We start from the raw sequence: 26,565 nt of genomic DNA on the forward strand, positions 1-26,565 counted from the left end.
TTCTATACTCTTCTCCACACCTCTCTCTCCTGTCTTTTCCTATCTGTCTCTAGTGCTCCCATTAGTATTTCTTGCAGAGCCGGTCTCTTGATCACAAATTCTCTCAGTGATTTTTTGCCTGAAAATGTTTTAATTTCCCCCTCATTTTTGAAGGACAATTTTGCTGGATATAGAATTCTTGGTTGGCAGTTTTCTCTTTCAGAATCTTAAATATATCATATTAGTGTCTTCTCGCCTCCGTGGTTTCTGTGAGAAATCTATGCACAGTTTTATTGGACTACCCATGTATATAATGGATTGCTTTTCTCTTGCTGCTTTTGAAATTCTCTTTTTCTTTGACAACTGACATCATGATTAGTAAGTGTCTTGGAGTATGTCTATTTGGACCTATTCTGTTTGGGGTATGCTACACTTCTTGGATCTGTAATTTTAAGTCTCTCATAAGAGTTGGGAAATTTTCAATGATAATTTCCTCCATTAGTCTTTCTCCTCCTTTTCCTTTCTCTTCTCCTTCTGGGACACCCACGAGATGTATATTCATGTGCTTCATGTTGTCATTCAATTCCCTGAGTCCCTACTTATATTTTTCCATTCTTTTCCCTATATTTTCTTTTGCTTCTTGGATTTCAGATGTCCCATCCTCTGGTCCACTAATTCTGTCTTCTGCCTCTTGAAATCTAACATTGTAGGTTTCCATTGTTTTTTTCATCTTTTCTACTGTGACTTTCATTTCCATAAATTCTGTGATTTGTTGTTTCAGACTTTCAATTTCTTCTTTTTGTTTGCCCATTGCCTTCTTTATATCCTCCCTCAATTTTGATTTGATTCCTGATGAGATTTTGCATGTCTGTTTGAATATCCTGAATTTGTTATTTCAACTCCTGTATCTCATTTGAATTGTTGGTTTATTCCTTTGGGCCATAGCTTCAATTTTTGTAGTATGACTCATTATTTTTTGCTGGCATCTAGGCATTTAATTCCCTTAATTAGTTTATTCCAGAGATTTTTTCACTCTTTTACCTAGGATTTTCTTGCTGGATTGTTTTGTTCTCTGTATGTTTTCTGACATTCAGTTCAACTTATTCTAGACCTCTAGCATAGATTTTGTTTAGCAGGTCAGACTTTTTCAGTTCTCATTTTCTTGTTTCTTGCCCTGCCTGTATGGAGCCTTTTTTCTTAAGAGAGTCTTAGATATTATAACCCCCAGTTAGATTTTCCCAGACCAGACTGTCCTCCTCTGAGGAAGAAATAGTCACCTGCATCAGTTTTTCCTGTTGATGAGACCCAACAAGTTGAAAGACTTTCCTATGAAGCCTCTAGACTCCGTGCTTTTCCTGTCCTGCCCAGTTGGTGGTGCTTGTCTGCCTGTGGGTCCCACCAACATAAAGGGATGTGTTATCTTTAATGTCAACAGACTCTTCCTGCTGGGGACTTGGTTGAGACAGAGGAGATGTTGTAGGCTGGCTTTAATTGCTTCAGTTTTCCAGTCCCTGGGGTCTGAATTCCTTGAGGGAGGAATTCCACTTGAGCTGGGCCCCACCCCTTTCCTAGGAAAGGCACAGCTTCCAGGGAATTAACTCCTTTCACCTGACCAGTCTCTTTGTCTCCCAGATAAGCTTAATTCCACTCTTGCCTGGGGCAGTTGGAGCCTGAGAAGCCTTGCCGTTGTATCTAATGAGCAGCTAAGCACTGGAAACAAAGCAAAAAAAAAAAAAAAACACAAGAAAAAAACAATCCTTTTCAAAGCAGGACCCCCTTCGAGTTTGTTAATTAAGAGCTTAAACTGATAAGTTGCTCTATGTATCTCCAGGTCCTATGTGACCCCCATCCCCTTTTTTTAGAGTTCAGACCTTTTCAAGTATTTTGTGCTATCTGATCCAAAAAACCTTTTTTTTCCCCCTTTCCCTGTCAGGGCTAAAACTAGTACCTTTAGTTCTTATTCAAAGTTTATCTGAGCTAGGGGCCTATTTTCAGTAGTTAGAATTTGTTAATTAATTACATAGTTGGAGCTTGGTTGAGCTCAGCCCCTGCTGCTAGTAAAGTCTCTTTCCTTTCTCCTCCAGGAACCAGCCTATGGGGTAGGGGCACCAGCATCTGTGGCTTGGGGGACTTACAGGTCTAGGTGGGATCACAGCTGTTCCACCTTGTCCATACTGGTGTATGCTATGTGCCTGGTCACTGATGTGCGCCCAGCAGTTGTTCTGCACTGTTCCTGGCTATTTACTAGCTGCTCTGGAGGATGAACCACATTCCACCCCTCACTAAGCTGCCATCTTGGAACCACTCAAAATAATGAGTTTTTTAAAGGATGTCTTAGTCCCACACCAAATTTCTCCAAATATCCAACCAGGATGCAGTCTAGGACATTTTGAAAGGATCATGAGTCTACACTGCAGCAAACTTCTTTCATTATTTTTCACAATCTTAGTATAGCTACAGTTATTTCCACTGTTCCAAGGTAATGGATGTGATGCAGACTTAATATCTGTGACCCTGTATACTTAATTGTACTGAAGCTCTAATGTATGTACATGAGTTTATGAATGGTGTTAGCCTTTCCTCTTTCTCTGTGGCTATGATGAAGTTCAGATAGTGTATCCCACATGTGTCCTCTCATCTAAACCTTTCAATAACAAAAGAGTTAAATACTGTAATGTTTCATACCCATTTTACCTGTGAGGAAAATAAAACTTGCTCAGGGTAACACTGCCAGGAAGTGGTCATCTTGAATCCTGACTCTTAACTTCAGCATCCTTGTTATGACATATCCCTTTATCTTGCATCCCCTCCCACTACATCATTTCAAGCAGCTCACTCCACACAAGTTGGTTGGAATACACAAATATACTTTACTCAGGAATCAGTGCTCTAAGGTACTAATAAGTATTGCATTGATTGACATTAATGATTTTGACTTAGGTTTCCAAAACTCCATAGAACTTGAGATGAGCATTCTCCAGCCAAGAGTCTTGAATCAATATTTAAAAAAGCAACATACCATTCATATTTGCCCCAATAAAGTTTACTTCTGTTTTACCCTTTTCTGCCCTTCTCCACCCTAAATGTAATCAGTATAATGCAGCTCTTTTCTACTGGATCCCTACTTCCTCACCTTCTAGTTAACCTAGAGGCACACAATAGTTGTCAGGATCATCTTCTCAGGGTCTCTACTAATTCCTGACTACTGGGTATGAGAGTCTTTTCCTTGCTCAGGATTATCTCTGTGATGGATGAATGGACGAGCTGGTGTTATGTTGCCTTGGTCTCCAAAAATTCTGATATTACAATACTCTGCTCAAAACACATGACCTGCTGTTTGTCTTAATGAATACTGGGTATTCTGAGGTGTTTTCTGCTTCAAGCATTTCCAAACCCCTAGGTAAAGTTCAAATTTGTCCCAATTAATCTTATATGGTGAGGAAATAGAAAGTCTTTTATGGCACCTCTTTTTTTCATATATTAGAGAAGTCATAAATTCACAGAAAAATTATGTATAAAGTACAAAATTTCTATATACCACTCTATTATCAATACCTTGCATTAGTTAGTGTGGTATATTTGCTGCAATTAATGAACAAACATTTTTATAATTGTACTGTTAACTATAGTCCCTAGTATACTATAGGGGTCATTCCTTGTGTTGTACAGTACTATGTTTTTTTGTGTTTTTTTTTTTAATTTTTACTCTGGTAACATATATGCAACCTAAAATGCCCCTTTTTAAACACATTAAAATACATAATTCAATGCTGTTAATTATGTTCACAATGTTGCACTACCTCCAACATCATCCATTAACAAAACTTTTCCATCAATCCAGTTAGAAACTGTACAATTTAAGCATTTTATCCCAATTCTGGCCCCAGGAAAATCTATATTCTGCTTCTGACTCTACGAATTTGCTTATTATAATTATTTCATATTGATGAGATCATACAATATTTGTCCTTTTGTGTCTGACTTACTTCACTCAGCATGATGTTTTCAAGGTTCATCCTTTTCTCATGTGTCAGAAATTCATTTCTTTTTTCAGCTGAATACAATTTTATTGTATGTATATGTCACATTTTGTATCCATTCATCATTTGATGAATACTTGAATTGCTTACATCTTTTGGCAATTGTGAGTAATGCCTCTATAAACATTGTTGTGCAAATATCTATTTGACTCCCTGCTTTCAATTCTTTGGGGTTATACCTAGAAGTAGAATTGCCAGATCATATGGTAATTATGTAATTAACATTCTGAGGAACAACCACACTGTTTTCCACAGCAAGTACAATTTTACATTTCCACCAACAATAAATGTATGTTATTTCTCCACATCCAATACTTGTAAGTTGTGGAGTTTTTTCCTACTAGTAGCCATTCTAGTGTGTGTGAAATTGTATCTCATTGTGGTTTTGATTTGCATTTCCCTAATAGCTAATGAAGTTGATCATCTATTTGTTTCTCGGTCATTTGTATATCTTCTTTGGAAAAATGTCTATTCAAGTCTTTTGCCCATTTTGTTTAAATTAGGTTGTTTGTCTTTTTATTTTTGAGTTGTAGAATTTCTTTATGTATTCTGGGTATTAAACTCTGATTGAATATCTGATTTCCAAATATTTTCTCCTGTAATGTAGGTTGTCTTTTAGTGGTCAAATGTTATTGTTTTTTGCCTTCATGATAAAATCCTTTGATGACCAAAAGTTTTTAGTGTTGATGAAGTCCCATTCATCTATTTTTTCTTTTGTTGTTTGAGCTTTCAGTATAAAGTCTAAAGGGATCAGTGCCTAAAACAAGGACCTGAAGATGCTTCCCTATGTTTTCTTTTAGGAGTTTTATAGTTCTGTTTCTATTACTTAGACCTTTGATCCATTTTGAGTTGATTTTTCTATATGGTATAACATAGGGTCCACCTTCATTCTTTTGCATTTGGATATCCAGTTTTTCTAGCACTATTTGTTGGAAAGACTATTCTTTATCAACTGAACGGAGTTGGTACCCTTGGGAAAAATCAATTGACCATAAAAGTGAGGATTTATTTCTGACATTCCAGTTCAATTCCATTAGTCTATTTGTCTTTCCTTGTTCTGGTACCATGCAGTTTTTATTACTGCAGCTTTGTAATAAGATCAGGAAATACGAGTCCTACAACTTTGTTCTTGTTTGTCAAGAGGGCTTTAACTACTCAGGGCCCCTTACCCTTCCATATAAATTTGATGATTGCCTTTTCCATTTCTTCATATAGGTTGTTGGAATTTTTATCAGAATTACATTGAATCTATAAATTACTTTGGGTAGAGTTGGCCTCCTTTCAATATTTAGTTTTCATGTGGTGGTTAGGTTCAGGTGTCAGCTTGGCCAGGTGAAGGTTCCTAGTTCTGTTGCTGTGGCCATGAGCCATTGGCATGTGAAGCTCATCTGTTGCTGATTACATCTGTGATGGGCTAGGGGGAGTGTCTGCTGCAGTGAATGACATTTGATTTAATTGGCTGAGTGCTTAAATGAGAGAGCTCAATACAGCACAGCCGAAGCAACTCAACATACCTCATCTTAGCACTCGCAGCTTAGCCCAGGCCTCTGAAGATGCAGAAAGAAATCACCCCAGGGAAAGTTGTTGGAACCCAGAGGCCTGGAGAGAAGGCCAGCAGAGATTACCCTGTTCCTTCCCAAGTAAGAGAGAACCTCAGATGAAAGTTAGCTGCCTTTTCTCTGAAGAAGAACTATATGTTTTTCACTAAATAAATCTCCTTTTGTTAAAAGTCAATCCAGAGGGAGGGGCCAAGATGGTGGCTTAGCAATGTGCGCATTTTAGTTCGTCCTCCAGAACAACTACTAAATAACCAGAAACAGTACAGAACAGCTCCCGGAGCCACGACAGTGACTGGACACACAGCGTACCCCAGTCTGGACCAGCTGGACCAGCTGTGAGTCTCCCCAGAACTGTGAATTCCCCAAGCTGCGGCAGTGGCACCTGGCACCCCTCCCCCACAGGCAGCTTCCAAGAGGGAAAGGAAAGACACTCTAACAGTAGCAGGGACTGAGTCCAACCAAACACCAATTGTGGCATTAATAAACAAATTCTGACTACTAAAAATAGGCCCCCAGCTCAGGTGAACCTGGTGAAGGCAGAGGTCACTTATTGGGCTAACCGAAAAAGAGGAAAGGGGATGAAACGGAGGTTTTTGTGGCTGCTTCTACAGAGGCTTAGCTGCTTCTGGATTCAGTGGCAGGAATACTCAGGCTGCAATTGCCCCAGGCATAGGCAGAAATGGACTGCTTTCAGGGCTGTCTCCCACCTGTGCCTTCCCCAGGGGAGGGGTGAAGCCCAACTCAGGTGGAATCCCTCTCTCAAGGAATTCAGAACCAAGGGCTTGGCAATTTGAAGCCATTAAAACCAGCTTACAACCTCTCCTCTGTCTCCACCACACCCCCAGCAGGGAGAGCCTTCCAAAGTTAAAGGAGCCACATCTTTTGCTGGTGGGACCTGCAGGCAGCAAGTGCCACATACTGGGCAGGATAAGAAAAACAGAGCCCAGAGACTTCACAGGAAAGTCTTTTAACCTGCTGGGTCTCACCCTCAGGGAAAACTGATGCAGGTGACTCCTTCCCCCTGATAGGAGGTCAGTTTAGTCCAGGAAAACCTGGCTGGAGTCTATAAAACCTACCTAGATCCTCCTAAGGGTGGGGAAGGAAAAGGCACCTTACAAGCAGGGCAAGAAACAAGAAAACAAGAACTGAAAAATTATCCTTTGTTAAACAAAACCTAAGCTAGAGACCCAGAAAAAGCTGAACAGATAGACAACAAACTCATCTAGCAAGAAAACCCTAGGTAAGATAAGTGAAAGCAATCTCCAGAAAAACTAATTAAGGTAATTAAATGTCTAGATGCCAGAAAAAAAAATAACAAATCACACCAGGATAATTGAAGATATGGCCCAGTCAAAGGAACAAACCAGTAGTTCAAATGAGATATAGGAGCTGAAACAATTAATTCAGAATGTACGAACAGACATGGAAAACCTTATCAAAAAACCAAATCAATGAATTGAGGGAGGATATGAAGAAGGCAAGGAATGAACAAAAAGAAGAAATGGAAAGTCTGAAAAAACAAATCACAGAACTTATGGGAATGAAAGGTATGGTAGAAGAGATGAAAAAAACAATGGAAACCTACAAGGGTAGATTTCAAGAGACAGAGGTTAGAATTAGTGAACTGGAGGATGGAACATCTGAATTCTGACAAGAAACAGAAACTATAGGGAAAAAAATGGAAAAATATGAGCAGGGACTCAGGGAATTGATGATAATATGAAGCACACAAATATACGTGTTGTGGGTGTCCCGGAAGGAGAAGAGAAGGGAAAAGGAGGAGGAAAACTAATGGAAGAAATTTATCACTGAAAATTTCCCAACTCTTATGAAAGACCTAAAATTACAGATCCAAGAAGTGCAGTGCACCCCAAAGAGAATAGATCCAAATAGACGTTCTCCAAGACACTTACTAGTCAGAATGTCAGAGGTCAAAGAGAGAGGATCTTGAAAACAGCATGAGAAAAGCAATCCATCACATACAAGGGAAACCCAATAAGACTATGTGTAGATTTCTAAGCAGAAACCATGGAGGTGAGAAGACAGTGGGATGATATATTTAAATTACTAAAAGAGAAAAACTGCCAACCAAGAATTCTATACCCAGCAAAATTGTCCTTCAGAAATGAGGGAGAAATTAAAACATTTTCAGACAAATAATCCCTGAGAGAATTTGTGACCCAGAGACCAGCTCTGCAAGAAATACTTAAGGGAGCACTAGAGACAGATATGAAAAGACAGAAGAGAGAGGTGTGGAGAAGAGTATAGAAAGAAGGAAAATTAGATATGACATATAAAATACAGAAGGCAAAATGGTAAAAGAAAGTACCAGCCATACAGTAATAACACTAAATATTAATGGATTGAACTCCCCAATCAAAGGACATAGACTGGCAGAATGGATTAAAAAATAGGATCCTTCTATACGCTGTCTGCAGGAAACACATCTTAGACCCAAAGATAAACATAGGTTGAAAGTGAAAGGTTGGGAAAAGATATTCCATGCAAATAACCAGGAAAGAGCAGGAGAAGCTATACTAATATCCAACAAATTAGACTTCAAATGTAAAGCAGTTAAAAGAGACAAAGAAGGATACTATGTACTAATAAAAGGAACAATTCAACAAGAAGATATAACAAACATAAATATTTATACACCGAACCAGAATGCCCCAAAATACGTGAGGCAAACACTGCAAACACTGAAAAGGGAAATAGACACATCGACCATAACAGTTGGAGATTTGAATTCCCCACTCTCATCAATGGACAGAACATCTAGACAGAGGATCAATAAAGAAACAGAGAATTTGAATATTACAATAAATGAGCTAGACTTAACAGACATTTATAGGACATTACACCCCACAACAGCAGGATACACCTTTTTCTCAAGTGCTCATGGATCATTCTCAAAGATAGACCATATGCTGGGTCACAAAGCAAGTCTCAACACATTTAAAAAGATTCAAATCATACACAACATTTTCTCAGATCATAAAGGAATGAAGTTGGAAATCAATAATAGGCAGAGTGCCAGAAAATTCACAAATATGTGGAGGCTCGACAACACACTCTTAAACAACCAGTGGGTCAAGGAAGAAATTACAAGAGAAATCAGTAAATATCTTGAGGTGAATGAAAATGAAAACACAACATATCAAAACTTATGGGATGCAGCAAAGGCAGTGCTGAGAGGGAAATTTATTGCCCTAAATGCCTATATCAAAAAAGAAGAAAGGGCAAAAATTCCGGAATTAACTGTCCATTTGGAAGAATTGGAGAAAGAACAGCAAACTAACCCCAAAGCAAGCAAAAGGAAAGAAATAACAAAGATTAGAGCAGAAATAAATGAAATTGAGAACATGAAAACAATTGAGAAAATCAATAAAACCAGAAGTTGGTTTTATGAGAAAATCAACAAGATTGAAGGGCCCTTAGCAAGATTGACAAAAAGAAGAAGAGAGAGGATGCAAATAAATAAGATCAGAAATGGAAGAGAAGACATAACCACTGAGCTCACAGAAATAAAGGAGGTAATAACAGGATACTATGAACAACTTTATGCTAATAAATACAACAATGTAGATGAAATGGACAACTTCCTAGAAAGGCATGAACAACCAACTTTGACTAAAGAAGAAATAGATGACCTCAACAAACCAATCACAAGTAAAGAAATTGAATCAGTCATTAAGAAGCTTCCCAAAAAGAAAAATCCAGGACCAGACGGCTTCACATGTGAATTCTACCAAACATTCCAGAAAGAATTAGTACCAACCTTGCTCAAACTCTTCAAAAAAATTGAAGTGGAGGGAAAGCTACCTAATTCATTCTATGAAGCCAACATCACCCTCATACCAAAACCAGGAAAAGATTTTACAAAAAAGGAAAACTACAGACTAATCTCTCTAATGAATATAGATGCAAAAATCCTCAACAAAATTCTAGCAAATCAAATCCAGCAACACATTAAAAGAATTATACATCATGATCAAGTAGGATTCATCCCAGGTATGCAAGGATGGTTCAACACAAGAAAATCAATTAATGTAATACACCATATCAACAAATCAAAGCAGAAAAATCACATGATCATCTCAATTGATGCAGAGAAGGCATTTGACAAAATTCAACATCCTTTCCTGTTAAAAACACTTCAAAGGATAGGAATACAAGGGATCTTCCTTAAAATGATAAAGGGAATATATGAAAAACCCACAGCTAATATCGTCCCCAATGGGGAAAAACTGAAAACTTTCCCCCTAAGATCAGGAACAAGACAAGGATGTCCACTATCACCACTGTTATTCAACATTGTGTTGGAAGTTCTAGCCAGAGCAATTAGACAAGAAAAAGAAATACAAGGCATCAAAATTGGAAAGGAAAAAGTAAAACTATCACTGTTTGCAGATGATATGATACTATATGTTGAAAACCCTGAAAAATCCACAGCAAAAATACTAGAGCCAATAAATGAGAACAGCAAAGTGGCAGGTTACAAGATCAACATTCAAAAATCTGTAGTGTTTCTATACACTAGTAATGAACAATCTGAGGGGGAAATCAAGAAACGAATTCCATTTACAATTGCAACTAAAAAAATAAAATACTTAGGAATAGATTTAACTAAAAAGACAAAAGACCTATACAAAGTAAACTATAAGAAACTGTTAAAGGAAATCACAGAAGACTCAAATAGATGGAAGGGCATACTGTGTTCATGGATTGGAAGACTAAATATAGTAAGATGTCAATTCTACCTAAATTGATTTACAGATTCAATGCAATACCAATCAAAATCCCAACAACTTACTTTTCAGAAATAGAAAAACCAATAAGCAAATTTATCTGGAAGGGCACGGTGCCCCGAATTGTTAAAACTATCTTGAGGGAAAAAAAATGAAGCTGGAGGTCTCATGCTGCCTGACTTTAAGGCATATTATGAAGCCACAGTGGTCAAAACAGCATGGTACTAGCGTAAAGATAGGTATATTGACCAATGGAATCAAATAGAGTGCTCAGATATAGACCCTCTCATCTATGGACATTTGATTTTTGATAAGGCAGTCAAGCCAACACACTTGGGACAGAACAGTCTCTTCAATAAATGGTGCCTAGAGAACTGGATATCCATATGCAAAAGAATGAAAGAAGACCCATATCTCACACCCTATACAAAAGTTAACTCAAAATGGATCATAGATCTAAACATTAGGTCTAAGACCATAAAACAGTTAGAGGAAAATGTAGGGAGATATCTTATAAATCTTATAATTGGAGGCAGTTTTATAGACCTTACACCTAAAGCAAAGCACTGAAGAAATAAATAAATAAATGGCAGCTCCTCAAAATTAAACACTTTCGTGCATCAAAGAACTTCATCAAGAAAGTAAAAAGACAGCCTACACAATTGGAGACAATATTTGGAAATGACATATCAGATAAAGGTCTAGTATCCAGAATTTATAAAGAGATTGTTCAACTCAACAACAAAAAGACAGCCAACCCAATTACAAAATGGGAAAAAGACTTGAACAGACACCTATCAGAAGAGGAAATACAAATGGCCAAAAAGCACATGAAGAGATGCTCAACGTCCCTGGCCATTAGAGAAATGCAAACCAAAACCACAATGAGATATCATCTCACACCCACCAGAATGGCCATTATCAACAAAACAGAAAATTTCAAGTGCTGGAGAGGATGTGGAGAAAGAGGCACACTTAGTCACTGTTGGTGGGAATGTCAAATGGTACAACTGCTGTGGAAGGCAGTTTGGCGGTTCCTCAAAAAGCTGAATATAGAATTGCCATATGGCCCAGCAATACCACTGCTAGGTATCTACTCAGAGGACGTAAGGGCAAAGACACAAATGGACACTTGCACACCAACGTTTATAGCAGCATTATTTACAATTGCAAATAGATGGAGACAGCCAAAATGTCCATCAACAGACGAGTGGCTAAACAAACTGTGGTATATACATAGATGGAATATTATGCAACTTTAAGACAGAATAAACTTATGAAGTATGTAACAACATGGATGGACCTTGAGAACATTATGCTGAGTGAGACTAGCCAAAAACTAAAGGAAAAATACTGTATGGTCTCACTGATATGAACTGACATTAGTGAATATACTTGGAATATGTCATTGGTAACAGAGACCATCAGGAGATAGAAATAGGGTAAGATAGTGGGTAATTGGAGCTGGGGATACAGACTGTGCAACAGGACTGAATACAAAAACTCATACATGGATAGCACAATACTACCTAATTGTAATGTAATTATGTTAAAACACTGAATGAATCTGCATGTGAGAATGATAGAGGGAGGAAGGCTGAGGACATAAATGAAATCAGAAAGACAGATCGAGATGGTATAATCTAGGAATGCCTAGAGTTTATAATAATAGTGAAATGTACAATGTACAAATTTTAAAAATGTTTTTGCATGAGGAAGAGCAAAGGAATGTCATTATTGCAGGGTGCTGAAAATAGATAGTAATTAATATTTTAAAATGTCACCTTATATGTGAGACTAAAGCAAGAAATGTTTGTTTGTTACACAATTTATGTTTTGACTAGAGCATTCCCTAATATAACTTATGTAGATAGTTTGATTGAACATCATACGTACTTGGAATCTCAGGTAGGACATGGGATTTTGTTGGATTGTCCAGAGTGATGCCCCGATGAATCCCAGAGTGATTTGATCATTGAGTGGAAAAGTATTTGCAAGCCCCCTTCGGGGAGTGGTGAGAACTGGGAGAAATTCAATTTCTCCAAGTTGAATTCTTGACATTCTCACAAGCAGTGTGGACAACCAAAGCTATAGGCTGAGCCCCCAGTCTTGGGGTTTGTTCATATGAAACTTAACCCCACAAAGGATAGGTCAAGTCTACTTAAAATTTAGGCCTAAGAGTCACCCCCAAGAGAGCCTCTTTTGTTGCTCAGATGTGGCCCCTCTCTCCAGCCAACACGACGAACAGTCTCACCACCCTCCCCCTCTCTGTGTGGGACATGATTCCCAGGGGTGTGGACCTTCCTAGCAACGTGGGACAGAGATCCTGGAATGAGCTGAGACTCAGCATCAAGGGACTGAGAAAAACCCTAGAATGAGCTGAGAATTAACATCAAGGGATTGAGAGAACCTTCTCGACCGAAGGGGGAAGAGTGAAATGAGACAAAGTGTCAATGGCTGAGAGATTCCAAACAGAGTCGAGAGGTTATCCTGCAGGTTATTCTTATGCATTAAATAGATGTCACCTTGTTTTCAAGATGTAGTGGAGAGGCTGGAGGAAACTGCCTGAAAATGTAGAGCTGTGTTCCAGTAGCCATGTTTCTTGATGATGATTGAACAATGATATAGCTTTCACAATGAGACTCTGTGAATGTGAAAACCTTGTGTCTGATGCTCCTTTTATCTACTGTATCAACAGAAGAGTAGAACATATGGAATAAAAATAAATAATAGGGGGAACAAATGTTAAAATAAATTTAGTTTGTAATGCTAGTGGTAAATGAAAGCGAGGGGTAAGGGGTATGGTATGTATAATCTTTTTTTCTCTGTTATCGTTTTATTACTTTTTCTGTTGTCTTTTATTTCTTTTACTAAATCGATGCAAATATTCTAAGAAATGATGAATATGCAACTATGTGATGATATTAAGAATTACTGATTGTATATGTAGAATGGAATGATATCTTAATGTTTTGTTTGTTGTTAATTTGTTTTTTAATTAATAATAATAAAAAAAGTCAATCCATTTCTGGTGTGTTGCATTCTGGCAGCTTTGGCAAACTAGAATGGTCTTCAACTCCATAAACAAAGAATGTCTTTCCACTTATTAAGACCATCTTTGAATTGTTTGAGCAATAGTTTTTATTTTACTTTTCTATGTACAAGTCCTTTGCATACTTGGTTAGATTTATTCCCAGATGTTTGACTCTTTTAGTTGCTATTTATTTTGATTTGCAAAACCTGCCAGAATGTGATATACCAGAAATAGAATGGCTTTTAAAAAGGGAATTTATCAAGTTGCAAGTTTACAGTTCTAAGGCCAAGAAAATGCCTAAACTAAAGCACCCAGAGAAAGATACCTTAACTCCAAAGAAAGGGACCAATGATATTTGGTCTTTCTCTTTTAGCTGGGAAGGCACATGGGAATATCTGCTAGCTTTTTCTCCCAGCTTCTTGTTTCATGACTGTGGTAGTTTCAGTCGTCAACTTAGCCAGGTGAAGGTGCTTAGTTCTGTTGCTGTGGACATGAGCCAGTGGCATGTGAACCTCATCTGTTGTTGATTACATCTGCAGTCAGCTAGGAGGCATGCCTGCTGCAATGAATGATGTTTGATTTAATTGACTGGTGTTTAAATGAGAGCCTCAACACAGCACAGCTCAAGCAGCTCAGCATTCCTCATCTTAGCACTCACAGCTCAGCCCAGGCCTTTTGAGATGCAGAAAGACATCACCCCAGGGAAAGTTGTTGGAACCCAGAAACCTGGAGAAAAGGCCAGCAGAGATCACCCTGTGCCTTCTCACATAAGAAAGAACCTCAGTTGAAAGTTAGCTACCTTTCCTCTGAAGAATTAACAAAATAAATCCCCTTTTATTAAAAGCCAGTCCATCTCTGGTGTGTTGCATTCCGGCAGCTAGCAAACAAGAACAATGACACCTTTTGCTCGGGGTGTTTTTCTTCTTTATCTCCAAAGGTTCCTCACTGTGTGGGCTCTGTTTGTTCTAAAGCTTTATCCAAAATGGCTCCCTTTTAAAGGGTTCCAGTAAGGAACCCCACCTTGAATGGTTGGTGTCACATCTCCATGGAAACGATTTAATCAAATGTTACCACCCACAATTGGGTGAGTCACATCTCCATAGAAACAATAAAAGAAGATCCCATCCAGCAATATTGAATGAGAATTAAAGGACATAGCTTTTCTGTGGTACATAATAGCTTCCAACCAGCACATCATTGTAAATGGATTTTTTTCCCTTGATTTCTTCTTCAGTTTATTTATTACTAGTGCATAGAAAACTATTGATTTTTGCCTGTTTTTCTTATACCCAGATATCTTGATGAATGTTAGTTTCAGTAGCTTTGTGTGGATTTTTCAAGATTTTCTTTACGTAGAATCAAAACAACAAGTGGCCCAAAGAAGAAATCACAAGGAAAATTAAGGAATATCTTGAGGTAAATGAAAGGGAAAACATAGTATATCAAAACTTATGGAGTGCAGCAAAATCAGGCTGAGAAGGAAATTTATAGCCCTGAATGCTTACATTAAACAAGGAAAAATATCCTAAATCAAAGACCTATCCTCAAAACTGTATGTTCTGGAAAAAGAAGAACAAACTAAATCTAAAGGAATCAGAAGGAAAGAAATAACATAGACAAGAGTGGAGATAAATAAAATAGCAAATATAAAAAATAGTAGATCACCAGAGGGAAAGCCAGAGGTTAAAACATGGTTGAATAAAACAATAAAGCTTGTGGTAGATGTGATTAACAGTACAAATGAAAAACTTCCTTCAATGAGCTAGAACAAAGTTTCAAAACTATTACATAGAGTTAGTGATAGAAGGGTATATTGGGAAAAAATGCACCTATTGCAAACTATGGACTATAATTAGCAATAGTATCTGAATATTCCCTCAGCAGAAGTAACAAATGTTCCACACCAATACCAGGGATCAGTGATACAGGAGATAAGGGGCATAGTTCATTTAGGATTTTCTCTCTTTTTTTTTCCCTTTAGGTAATGAAAATGTTCTAAAATGGGTTGTGGTGATGAATGCACAACTATGTTAGCCATTGATTATACTCTCTGGATGGATTATACAGTGTGTGAATATGTCTCAATAAAATTGCATTAGAAAAGAAAATCAATAGAATCAACAAAATCAAAAGTTGATGCTTTGAAATGATCAATAAAATTGACAAACTTTTAGCCAGGCGTGCAAAGAAGAAAAATGAGGTTGCAAATAAAATCAGAAATAAGAGAAAGGACATTGTTAATGACCCCACAGAAATGAAAATGGTTTGTCTAAGTTCCAGTAAAAGTTCCTATCCACTGCTGTGTGATAAACTAGCGATTAAACCTTAATGCAGGCAAAAATTTGACATGTGAGCTCTATCGCACCCCAGAATGGGAATGGATTTGGTATTATCAGTGCCTATCAAAAGTGATGCTATTTGATCTGCCATCCCTACATCATACTCAATTGAAGTACAAAAATGAAAATGAAATAATGGAACTAAATGACCAGGTGTCATATCAATGAGGTTGGTAGTCCATTCAAGTTATGTCATCAGAGGAGATTCAAGAGTTAGTATATGTACCTTACATCGTAGGAGATCAGTTCTGCAAGATGATGGAAAAAATTAGGTAGGTGAACTACAGCAGATGGTGGGTGAAGCCAGTGATCAAGTTGAATAAAGTTGCAAAATTCAGGACACAGGGGAATAAAGTTAACAATTGTAGCTGTAAGTTAGGGAACCTGGGTTAGAATAATTGCTGGAACTCATGTTAGAGTGACAAAAGTACTAGTTTTTTATGATACAGGTGCATTCTTTTTTTTTTTTTTTTTTTTTTTTTTACCTTGGTGGAGCACACACTCAAAATTGACATTGTGTAAATTTTCTGACTCTACTATGAAACAACCTTTGCCTCCTTCCTAGATACTGGCACTTATTGTTTCTACCTATTTTATAATAATCTTCTTTCAGTTATTTCTCTGAATATCAGTGGCAGTCCCAGGTTGCTAAAACAGTGAAAGAATGTCTGTGGTGTACTCGTATTAAGTTTTGATTAGACCTACCTGTTTAATAACCAGAAACCATACTGTCTATGGTAGACTGAATTGTGCGCCCATTTTGGACATGTTCTTTGTCTTAGTCTGCATTCTGGTGGGTGTGGACCCACTGTAAGTAAGAGCACTTCAAGATGTTACTTCAGTTATGTAAGTGGCCCCACTAATGTGGTTGGGCTTTAATCTGAATTACTGGAGTCCTTTACAGGGAGACTGAAAGTTAGAATGAAAGAGAAGCCAGGAAAGGCCATCATGTGCATTGCCACATGACTGAAAAGCCAAGGACCGAGGATCACCAGCAGTCAGCCTCAGAACACCACAGTCTTCGCAAAGAAAGTATCGCCTTGTGGAAGCCTGGATTTTGGACTTCTCCTGGTCTCAAAACCATGAGCCAATAAATTCCATTGTTTCAGCCAACCCATTTATGGTATTGGATTTAGCATCTGGGAAACTGAAATACAACATTTTGGATTGGGTTAGCATTCGTCTTTTTTGTTCTTTGTGGTCCTTTAGGTCTCTTGACTGGCAGCTGGCCTCACAAAAAGACTGGCAAATGGGTTCATTTAATTTTACCAATCTGCAGGTATTTTAAAACATTTGATGGCCACATCACCACTGACAGATATATTTAAGAGTTTGTCAATGGATTCCCTAGTATTTTACTACGAACGATGTAATCTCCGGTGCCTAGTACAGAGTATGGCACTTTTTGGGAGCTGAAGAAAGGTATGTGAATAAAGGAATGAGTGGATGGAACCATCTCCTTATTTCAGAACTGAGCTAAGTCTTTTACTAATTACGCTTAATTACATTGTTAGAGGAAAACAAATCACTGTAGGTACCCTGTTTTAGCATCAAATCGACATGACAATGAGAGTGAAAAGGTGATTCAGTAATCCAAACATGCAAAAAGAAGAGAAGCAAATAACCTAGATAGCTAGTCACTAGATCAACTGGTATTCATCCTAAACACACATTACTTTTTCTGACCCCTATCTGAAGTTTTTATGGAAAATGGTATTGATATTACAATATTGTGTCCAGATTATTGAAATTGCCTTAATTTCAGAAGCAGGCCATTTCTCAATTAACTTTCCCTGTTTTGATGCCATCATTGACTCTGTATAAGCCTGTATAACCCTGTGACTTTTGTTTATAGTACCAGAAATTTCATGGGTAGAATGTATCCCTTTATTAGATACAAATCAGAATAGAGCTGACCTGAGGACTTTGGAAGAAAAATTGTCTCGATCCCCCTCCGTGGTATCATTCTTCAGCTCTCTAACAGACTTAAACACAGACACAAAAAGCATGTGATACAGTCTCTGGCCTGAAGAAAATCCCAAGAGGCCTAGAATTAATCTAAATATCCAAGTACCAGCATGTGTTCTACCAATAATCATGCACCAATTAATCAAGACTAATTTATCAAACAGAACTGTGTTAGAGATTTTAAGAGACACCAAAGAAAATATGGATCTTTTCCCTGAAGGAACAGGAAAATTGGAAGACAACTTTACAAAACCATGAAGTAGCATTCAGTTATGGAATGGTAGGTTGTGCATTCAGACAGAGAGACCCAGGTTCAAATACAGACCTGTGTGGCATTCATTACTTGTATCAAATTTTAATCTTCTGTTTTGTTATCTATAAAATGGGGCTAATGATAACACCTGCTCTAAAAGTTGTTATGAGAATTAATGGAGATGGGAGTAAAGAATGAAAATTGAGAGAATGAAATTGCTTTGTGGGTAAGAAGGAAGAGCTAGAGAATGACCCTGGGGCTAATTATGGAAGCCATAAAGTCTGAAGATGCAGGATTGAAGACTCTGGATGGGGAAAGCATATAGAGAGATGACGCACCTGGCCGCTGAAAAAGTAGAAATAGAAATGTTTAATGATAACTGAAAATTTAGTTTTTACTATATGGAATCATTTCCTCCATTTCCCAACACAATCTTCATCAAAATTTGTGTTATTAATTAATGCTTTGGGAAGTTGGGTTTGTTTTTGAGAGATTGATATAATTTCTGAGTTCTGCTTTGAAATATCACAAGCAAGAATCATAGCTGCTATAGGATCCCAGTCTTATCTCGGTTACATAGATAAGTAATAATCAGAGTAATCATACATTAATCATAATAATCATACATTAATAATCAAAGATAACTTGATATGATAATAAACTCTACATAACTTACTGTTAATAGTTGCACAGAGGAAGGAAGAAAGCAGTGTATGTAAGAGTTACTAAAAAAGACATTTTGGAAGGAATTGGGCTTATACTTGCCTTAGATAGGGGTAAAACTTATGTGAAAGGACAGCAGGGCAGTAGCCACTGTAGAGAGAACTGCATGGGCAAAGACGTACAGCCAGCTGTATATATGGTGCTGACAGGAATTCCAAAGAGAACTGTTTGATTATAACAGCAGATGTTTGTTAGGAAATACTGAGATTATGCCTGGATAATTTAGGATCACATTGAAAGGAGCTTTGAAAGCCAGATAAAGAGTATGAGGCAGTAAACTATCAGCGTCTGTGGGAAGGTTTATGCACAGAAATTTTAAAAATTTAATTGGATGGTGCTAAGGGAGTTGGTTGGAAAAAGAGGAAACTAAAGACAAAAAAAAAAAAACAAGTAGGATGCTACTGAATGAACAGGGTAATATAAAAAGACAAGGAAAGCTTTGAACATTTTAAAAGAAAAAAGCAAGACTTGCTACAGAGGATGGAAGACTAAACAATGAAAGTGATTTTGAGATGGCATCGCAGAACAAAAATGGTAGCAGAACCAGAAACAGGAGAGTTGACTAGAAGAGTGGTTGAAAATGAAGTAAAGACTGGACAGAGTATTGGAAGTTTCAGTGAGATACTCAAAAGCAAGTGTCCTGAAGTCAACTGAAAATAGACCAAAAGGTGAAAAGTAAGGGTTGATGATGTTGATGAAGTCATCATTTGCATAAAAGTGATAGTCTATCCCTTCAAATTTTAATAGGTTTGTGAAAAAATTAAGAGTAGACAGAAGTATAAATGACCAGGAAAGGTTCCAGAAAGCAGGGGAGAAAAGGATTTGAAGAGGAGTAACTTCTTACTTCCCATCTGAGCAAAATGGCTTCCGTTATAGTTACTCAGGTCGAAACCAGGAAGTCATCTGGATTCCTCTCCTTCTTTTGCACCCCACACTCAAAACATCAGCCAGTCTTGCTGAATCAACCTTTTAATATGTACCTCATTCTACCACCCACACAGCCTCCACCTTGGCTAACTCACCGTTCTGTCACCAAAGCTATAGCAGTGCCTTAAAAGTCATCGCTCCAATTCTCTTGGCCCCTGTAGTCTCAAATTCCATGTATTCCTCTTAAATATAAGTCAGAGTGTGTTTTTCTGCTGTTCAAAAACCTTCCCATGGTTTCTTCTCATACCTAGAACATGCCTTGCTGAGGCCACGAAGGCCCTGGCTGACCTGACCCAGCCTCCTTTGAGCTCTCCATCCTTACCACTCCTCCTTCCCTCACTCCTTCTCATCACCCTAATCTTCCTGGGCCTTGTTTTGGTTTCATAGCATTTCCTTTTGTTGTTCCCACTTCCTGGACTCCCATCTGCCCCCTGTACACATGTTTTCATGTTGTGCCTTTTAACTTCCTTTTGTTCATTCTGTGAGTATTTATTGGGAGTCCATTGCTGCCCTAGACATTGAGGATGCAGCAGGAAAGGTATGGGCAATACTCCCTGCCTTCAGGGTGCTTCCATTCAGGTGGGGGAATCAGACAATAAGCAAAATAAATAAGTAAAATTATATTGTATGTTAAAGAAGAAAAAAGGCAAGCATTAAGGAGAGAAATAAAGCAGGGATGGCAGTGGTGTCAGTGAGGGTGTATGAGTGTGGTAGAGATGAGCTGCAATTTTATAAAGAGTGGCTAATAGAGGTGAGGCTTGAGGAAAGACTGGAAAGTTGGGAGATCAAACCAGGCAGCTAACTGCAAGCCAAAAAGACCTGTGGAGGAGTGTGCCTGGTATGTTCATGGAAAAGTAGTGAGAGAGAAGAAATGGAGGTTATGGCTAAGATTATGCAAGAATTCCTGTGACTCTCACTCATACTTGTGTTCCTTTTCTTCAAATAACTTACATTACATGATTTTATGTTACGTATTTATCTTTCTACTTATTTATTTAATATCCTTCTCTACCCCCCTAGAAAATAACCTCCATAAGGCAGGGACTTTGTGCTATTCACCATAACAGTGCCTAATCTGCTGTAGGAACTCAGTAATTTTATTGAATAAATGAGTGAATGAAGCAGAGACGCCAAGCCCTGTGTGTTACCTATGGCAGAGTGAAAACAGAAAGGGCCCTTTCATGTGACAAGAAGGCATTTGCTAGTCTGGCCTTTAGAGGTCCTAGATAATAATAAATACTTGGGCTTGGGGTGGAGGGGCAAAGGAATAGAAGGAAAGAAACCAAATAAAGTTATATCATCCACATTTTAAGCTTACTCAACAACAATTTGGTATTATACAGCTGCCTATGGTATGTTCTCTTTTTTTCCTCTCTGACTTATTTATGAATAATTTATCCTCTTAAATAGGTAACTTTAAAAACTGAGCATGTAGTATTATGCTGATCCATTGACTCCCTTGGAGAACTGACAAATCTTACTGTGCTCATCATTAACACAATTTTAAGTAAGGTGCCTTAAGTCCCATGTTAAGGCTTAACTGTAATCTCATTTACTGTGTAGGAGTTATCTGTTTCATGACTTAGGTGAAATCTTTGAAAAGAAATCTCTCCAAACTGCAGGCTATGAAATACAGTTAAACCTTAGAGACTGAAGACATTTCTAAAATGATATGAATTTATGTATGTGAAAGATCTTTGTAAGTAGTATCAAAAAACAAACAAAACAAATAGTGTCATCAAAAGAAGAACTGTATCATTTCTTGTCTTTGCTGGAAAAATTCCAGACATTTTAAAGCTACAACTACATTGTAATAGAAGGTAGCATCCTATGAAAATCAGATATTTACACAATTTTCTTTGAATGGAATTTTCTGCAGGCTGCAATTCATATATCCAGAATCTTTTAAACAGTTCCATGCTTTCAATCTAAAAAATAACGAAAAGAAAATGAGTATCTCTTGCAATATAAATGCTAAAGCTTTGTTCAAGTAACATCTTGGGGTTTGCGAGGGCATACCCAATCCTAATAGAAATAGCCCCAACAGGACAGAGTTCAAAGCAAATAACTAAACTATAAGATGCAAGAATAGTAATATCATAAGGGCTGCATCAGTAAGTGTTCCCTGCTGGGAGTGCTGTCGTTTTTGTTAATCTTGGATACTTTCATCTTGTTTGATATTCATCATAAGAAGTAGTTACCTAAGAAAGTTCACACATCCTATGGAGGATCATCATAGATTATAACTAAGTGGTCATAATTAAGGACATTCCATCGTTCCTCTCCTAAGCTTATTTTGTGGTTGCTGTTAACTGTGGTGGGAAATAGTCTATGCTGCTTATAAAATGACCAAAAAAGTATTTAGTTCAAAATTGGAGATACTAAATAACAAAGTATCATGTGGATTTTCTTTATATATCAGCACATCAGAAGAAAACTCTAAATTTTATGTTGCATCAGAAGAAAAGGGACATATTTTAAAGTCATTTTTAGGATTTTTTTTTCAAAATTAAAAATTAAAAAACGTGCATATTAGCTATTTCTAAGAGTCTGCACTTGTTTGCAGTATAAGTATGCACACATATTTTGAAATGGCCAGAAGTAGCTTAGAATCAGTTATATTTCATTTTCCCTGTGCACCAGGTTTCCATTTCTCTTAATTGGGGTAAAATAGAAAGCAGCAATGAGGGACAGCCACCCAGTTATTTTGTTGCTAGGTTACATGTGTGCCTATTTAACCTGCTTCCTCACAGAGCACTGTTTCCAGAATACCTTGTAAAGATATGCCTTTGTGTCCTGAAAAAGGAGAAAAGGAGGGTTGAGTTCCTTTCCATATCATGTTTATTTAGCAGGTCAGAGAGGGCATGAAAGGTGAAGGATTCATAATGGGTAAGCTTCAGACATTGCTGGCTCCACAGGTTAAAGAAGGGGTTGGGGGGACATGGATGTGTTCTAGTATGTGCTCAGTATTTTCAGATCAAGGAGCAGAAGGGAGCTTTTGCCTCCTCCCTGCCTTCTCCATTTTTCTATTCTTATTGCTTATTTCTCCACCTCCTCACAGACTTAAAGAAGACATTGTGGTCCTGCTTTCCAGAAGGACACACACACATGCGCGCACACACACACACACACACACGCACAGAGTCTTAGATCTGAAGAAGTCCATTCTCCAAATGTAAGTTTGCTGTGTGTGAACCTAGTAAAAGGAATCTTACAAGATTCCCAAGATGATGAGGCATAGTTTCTGTCTCATCTTCTGCACCTACCCTCTCAGCATCACACACACACATTCCCTCACTTCCAGATGCCACCAACTTCCTGGTTCCTCCATTCAGCACATTAAGGCTCTGCGCCCCCTTTCAGCAGCTTCCCTGGGGTTCTTTTCAGAAGATCGAACATCCCAAATCCCACTGCACAGATGAGCATCCCAGCCCATCGTGCTTTGACAACCTCCCCAAGGTTTTAATTGCATTGCTGCTGAGCTCATATATTCTGTCTGCTGAGCAGCCACCAGGGGTGAGCTAAGCCTTCTCAGAACAGAGGAGGCTTCGTGACTGCTCCTCGTGAAGCAAATGCTTGGCTCATTTTGTTAAAAACACTGTTTACATCCAGGTACGATATGGATTTTTAAAATATCTATACAAATGTGAGTGGAAATATAAAAACCCCTTTAAAGAAACAATAGAAATAAAACATTTATAATGACAATCATCCTTGAGATGCATGCCAAATATGATTTTCAACTCTCTCTTCTTCATTGTTTGCACAAACTTTCCTACTGTTAGGGTCACTTACATCTGACATGGGCACTGCTGTTCAAGGTCTTTTTTTTCATGTTACTATATGCCATGTGTTTTTATACAGCTTTAAGTACAGTACTTGTATTTTTAGATTTTAGATAAAACCGACCCTGATGTTTCGTTGAAACAAGAAAAAAAGGAAGTTCTTCTCATGAACAAAGGTAAAAAAGAAAAAATAAATAATTCCATTACCTCTATTAGCTGCAATGTTTGAGGTGTCATCAATAGGACTTACATGAAAGCCTGAGATACAGAGCAGAAGTTGGTCAGCAATTTGGATTTTTAAAGAGGGTTTTTTTTTTCTAGTAATGGAAAAAAAATTTTATTGGGGGAGGGTGAGCTGCCAACCTCCTGTGTTTTAAAGGGGTAGAAAGATACTTCCTGCCTGAAAATAGTTACCCCAACACTGCCACAGTGCCTGAAATTCCCAACAGTAGAGTTTTGCCACCCTCCACAGGAATTCTATTTCACAATTTTGCCAAAGGTTGCTGCAGATATTTAAATTTCAGAATATATTTTGGAAACCATAATGACATTATTTACCTTATTTTCAATCTTTTTATCCCTTTCTCACTTTTTGTGATTCCCCTGAGATCAACAAATTCATTTATTAGTTCCTTCATATCTATGGGATGTAATTTGCCTCAAGTGAGAGACTTTAACTTATATGAGTCATAAGGTTGCCATCTTATAATATTCAATCCAGAGACAATTTCCCTGGACAGAGAAGCTGGAAACAAATTGGACTCAGAGGATGTTGTTTTCCTAATGCCCATTTATTGTTAGTACTCCAATTCTTATTATTATTCTTATTATTCTATTCTCTATTTTAATATTACACCATTGGACTCAAACAAGTCCATTATTTTCTTGGTCATCATCTTGTTCTGAAATAATTTTTAAAGTCTTTCTTACTCTCTTCAGTAAGTCTTAGCTCATTTTGGTTCGAATCCTTTTCTTGGGGATCCCATGCACTATTTTGTGTCCAGTCTTGGTTATAAACCCTTCTTTCATACTTTTTCTGCTTAGGTAACCTAATAACTAATTTATTCGCAACTTGATATTTGAGCCTGTTAGAAAAATCTCTAAGAAATCACATTTTTTCTTTTTCATCTTAAGATAATTGTCAACTCTACAATCAGGGTTGCTTTTGTAAGAGTCTTAATTATAAAACAAATCCTCTACAGAAGTGTCAAGCTATTAATTGTGTCTTCAAATCTAATCTGGGTTGGATTTTCTAATTGTGATAAAAATAGTTAATATGATTTTGATCCTAAAATTAATATTTAATTTCAAACCTTCTGTCTATGTTTAGCAGGAACAAATTTTGAAATGTTTTCAAATTATTTTAGTTACAGAGTTGGATGTTGGGTAAAAAATTTAACTCTGAAATTCTGTCAGTAGGGTAAATCAGTGGTAGGGGCAGTGTGCATAGAAAGCCTCTCTCTGTCCAGTCTCCTTTTTTGTTTCCCTAAAGGAACCAGGAAGCTCCTCAGCCATTTACCAACCATCAGAAATTTTATTTGTGTTGTCCTGTTGCACCTACTCTTTGGTGACCCTAAACTTGTTGGCAAAGATAGTTAAGGAACAAGATAGTTGGACAGATGCCACAAAGAATTCTAGAGATAGATAGAAAAAGGACAATTTGACTCATTGCTCAGACTGCCATCCTGGACCCCATGACAATCTTAGAACCAGTCTAGAGGCTCAAATGGTTTCTGCTTCACTGTGTGAACTTAAGTGAATGACTAACCTCTCCGAAACTACAATTCTGAGATTCACTAGGTGAGAGGTCTCTGACTCGTTGATTCAGGTCTCTTCGTGCTTTGAAGTTCAACTCTCAACTGAAGGCACATTTTTTTTACTAGAACCTGTCAGAATGTCTTTGAACCCAAACCCAAAATGGAAGTGGGCAGGATATTAAGGAAAAAACAGGTGGTTATCTGGGCAGAGGCCTAGGAGAGCAGGGACTCTTAGTCCTGAGCAGTCATTCTGTACGTACCAACAGCAGGCAATAAACATCAGTTAAAAGAACCCACACTATCAGTTATAGGGACTCTTGGCCTATTAGATGTACTATAAACTCTTTTCAAAAAGATAATTATATATTGCCTTAAGAGCATATTGGTGCAATTTTACAAATGGATGTGTGAATGCAGGGACAAATTATATATGCTGGTTAATGAGCTGCTAACACTTCTTCTGTTCAGTTTATTGTCTGATCATCAAAACGTTTTTGTCTTCATTTTATCTGTATTCTTTTGAAGGAAAACAGGAGCTGTGCAGTGTTACTCCAGAAGTAAAGAGAAACTCTTCATTATCTAACTGGGAAAGGTGAGTGTACTGCAATTCACAAATTCCAAAGGAGTGCAATTATACTGTTGAAAAGTAATTATCAATGTTTAAATACAAAAAAGAAAGAAAATAATACTAACAAGCAAAGGCAATTAAGAACAGAACTGAATTTTGCAAATATGATGATAAAAACAGAATAGAATACGTTATCTTTATTTTTTTTCCTGAATGTTTTCATTTCCTTTTGTGGGGATTTTGAGAAAATGAAATGCGGTAGGTTTAACTTTTTACTCACCGCAAGTAACTAATTCAAATTGTTGTAATACAGTCAAAGAACTGAAAGTGTCACAAACATAAAGTGTAAGTATGAAATCATGAACTGCTTTTTCTGAGTGGCTCATTATCTTGTCATATGTATATGCAATTATGAAAATCATTACATGTTAGAATTTTCTTGACATGAGACTTTTGTCAATTTAAAAATAAAGTCAGTGGAACATTTTTGATACCCAGTAAAACACAAAGAATGTTTTCAGAGAAGCAAGCTCTTACTCCTACTCATAAACCCACCCAAGCTTCTTTCAAGGCATTCAGACCCATTTACTCTGAATCCTGTGCCCTTTACAGAGGAGTATGCTGAGTTTGGGCAAGGAAAAATCAGAGAAGAGCTTTTATTTTCCTGCACTTATTGCCAGAATAGTCACTCTAACATTAAATCTAACCCTTTCATTTTTACACTCTCAAAGACCTGTCATTGCTCCCATCACACTTTTTTACATTTAAAAAAAATTGGTAATATATATAGAACATAAAAATAACTTCGACCATTTCTAAGTGAGCAATTCTGTGACGTTAAGTATATTGACAATATTGTGTAACTTTTATAATTATCTATCG

General features: G+C 37.4%; 1 protein-coding gene across 1 annotated transcript in view; it reads left to right on the forward strand.

Annotated features, from left to right (window-relative positions):
• The window catches only part of MORC1 (MORC family CW-type zinc finger 1), a 200,774-nt gene that overhangs the window by 145,035 nt on the left and 29,174 nt on the right, over positions 1-26,565 (forward strand). The window contains exons 20-21 of the mRNA XM_077118444.1: positions 23,465-23,534; positions 25,641-25,707. Coding sequence (XP_076974559.1) covers positions 23,465-23,534; positions 25,641-25,707 — 137 coding nt within the window. The remainder of the gene's footprint in view (positions 1-23,464; positions 23,535-25,640; positions 25,708-26,565) is intronic.

This window comes from Tamandua tetradactyla, chromosome 10, assembly GCF_023851605.1.
Source record: "Tamandua tetradactyla isolate mTamTet1 chromosome 10, mTamTet1.pri, whole genome shotgun sequence".
Classification (NCBI taxonomy): domain Eukaryota; kingdom Metazoa; phylum Chordata; class Mammalia; order Pilosa; family Myrmecophagidae; genus Tamandua; species Tamandua tetradactyla.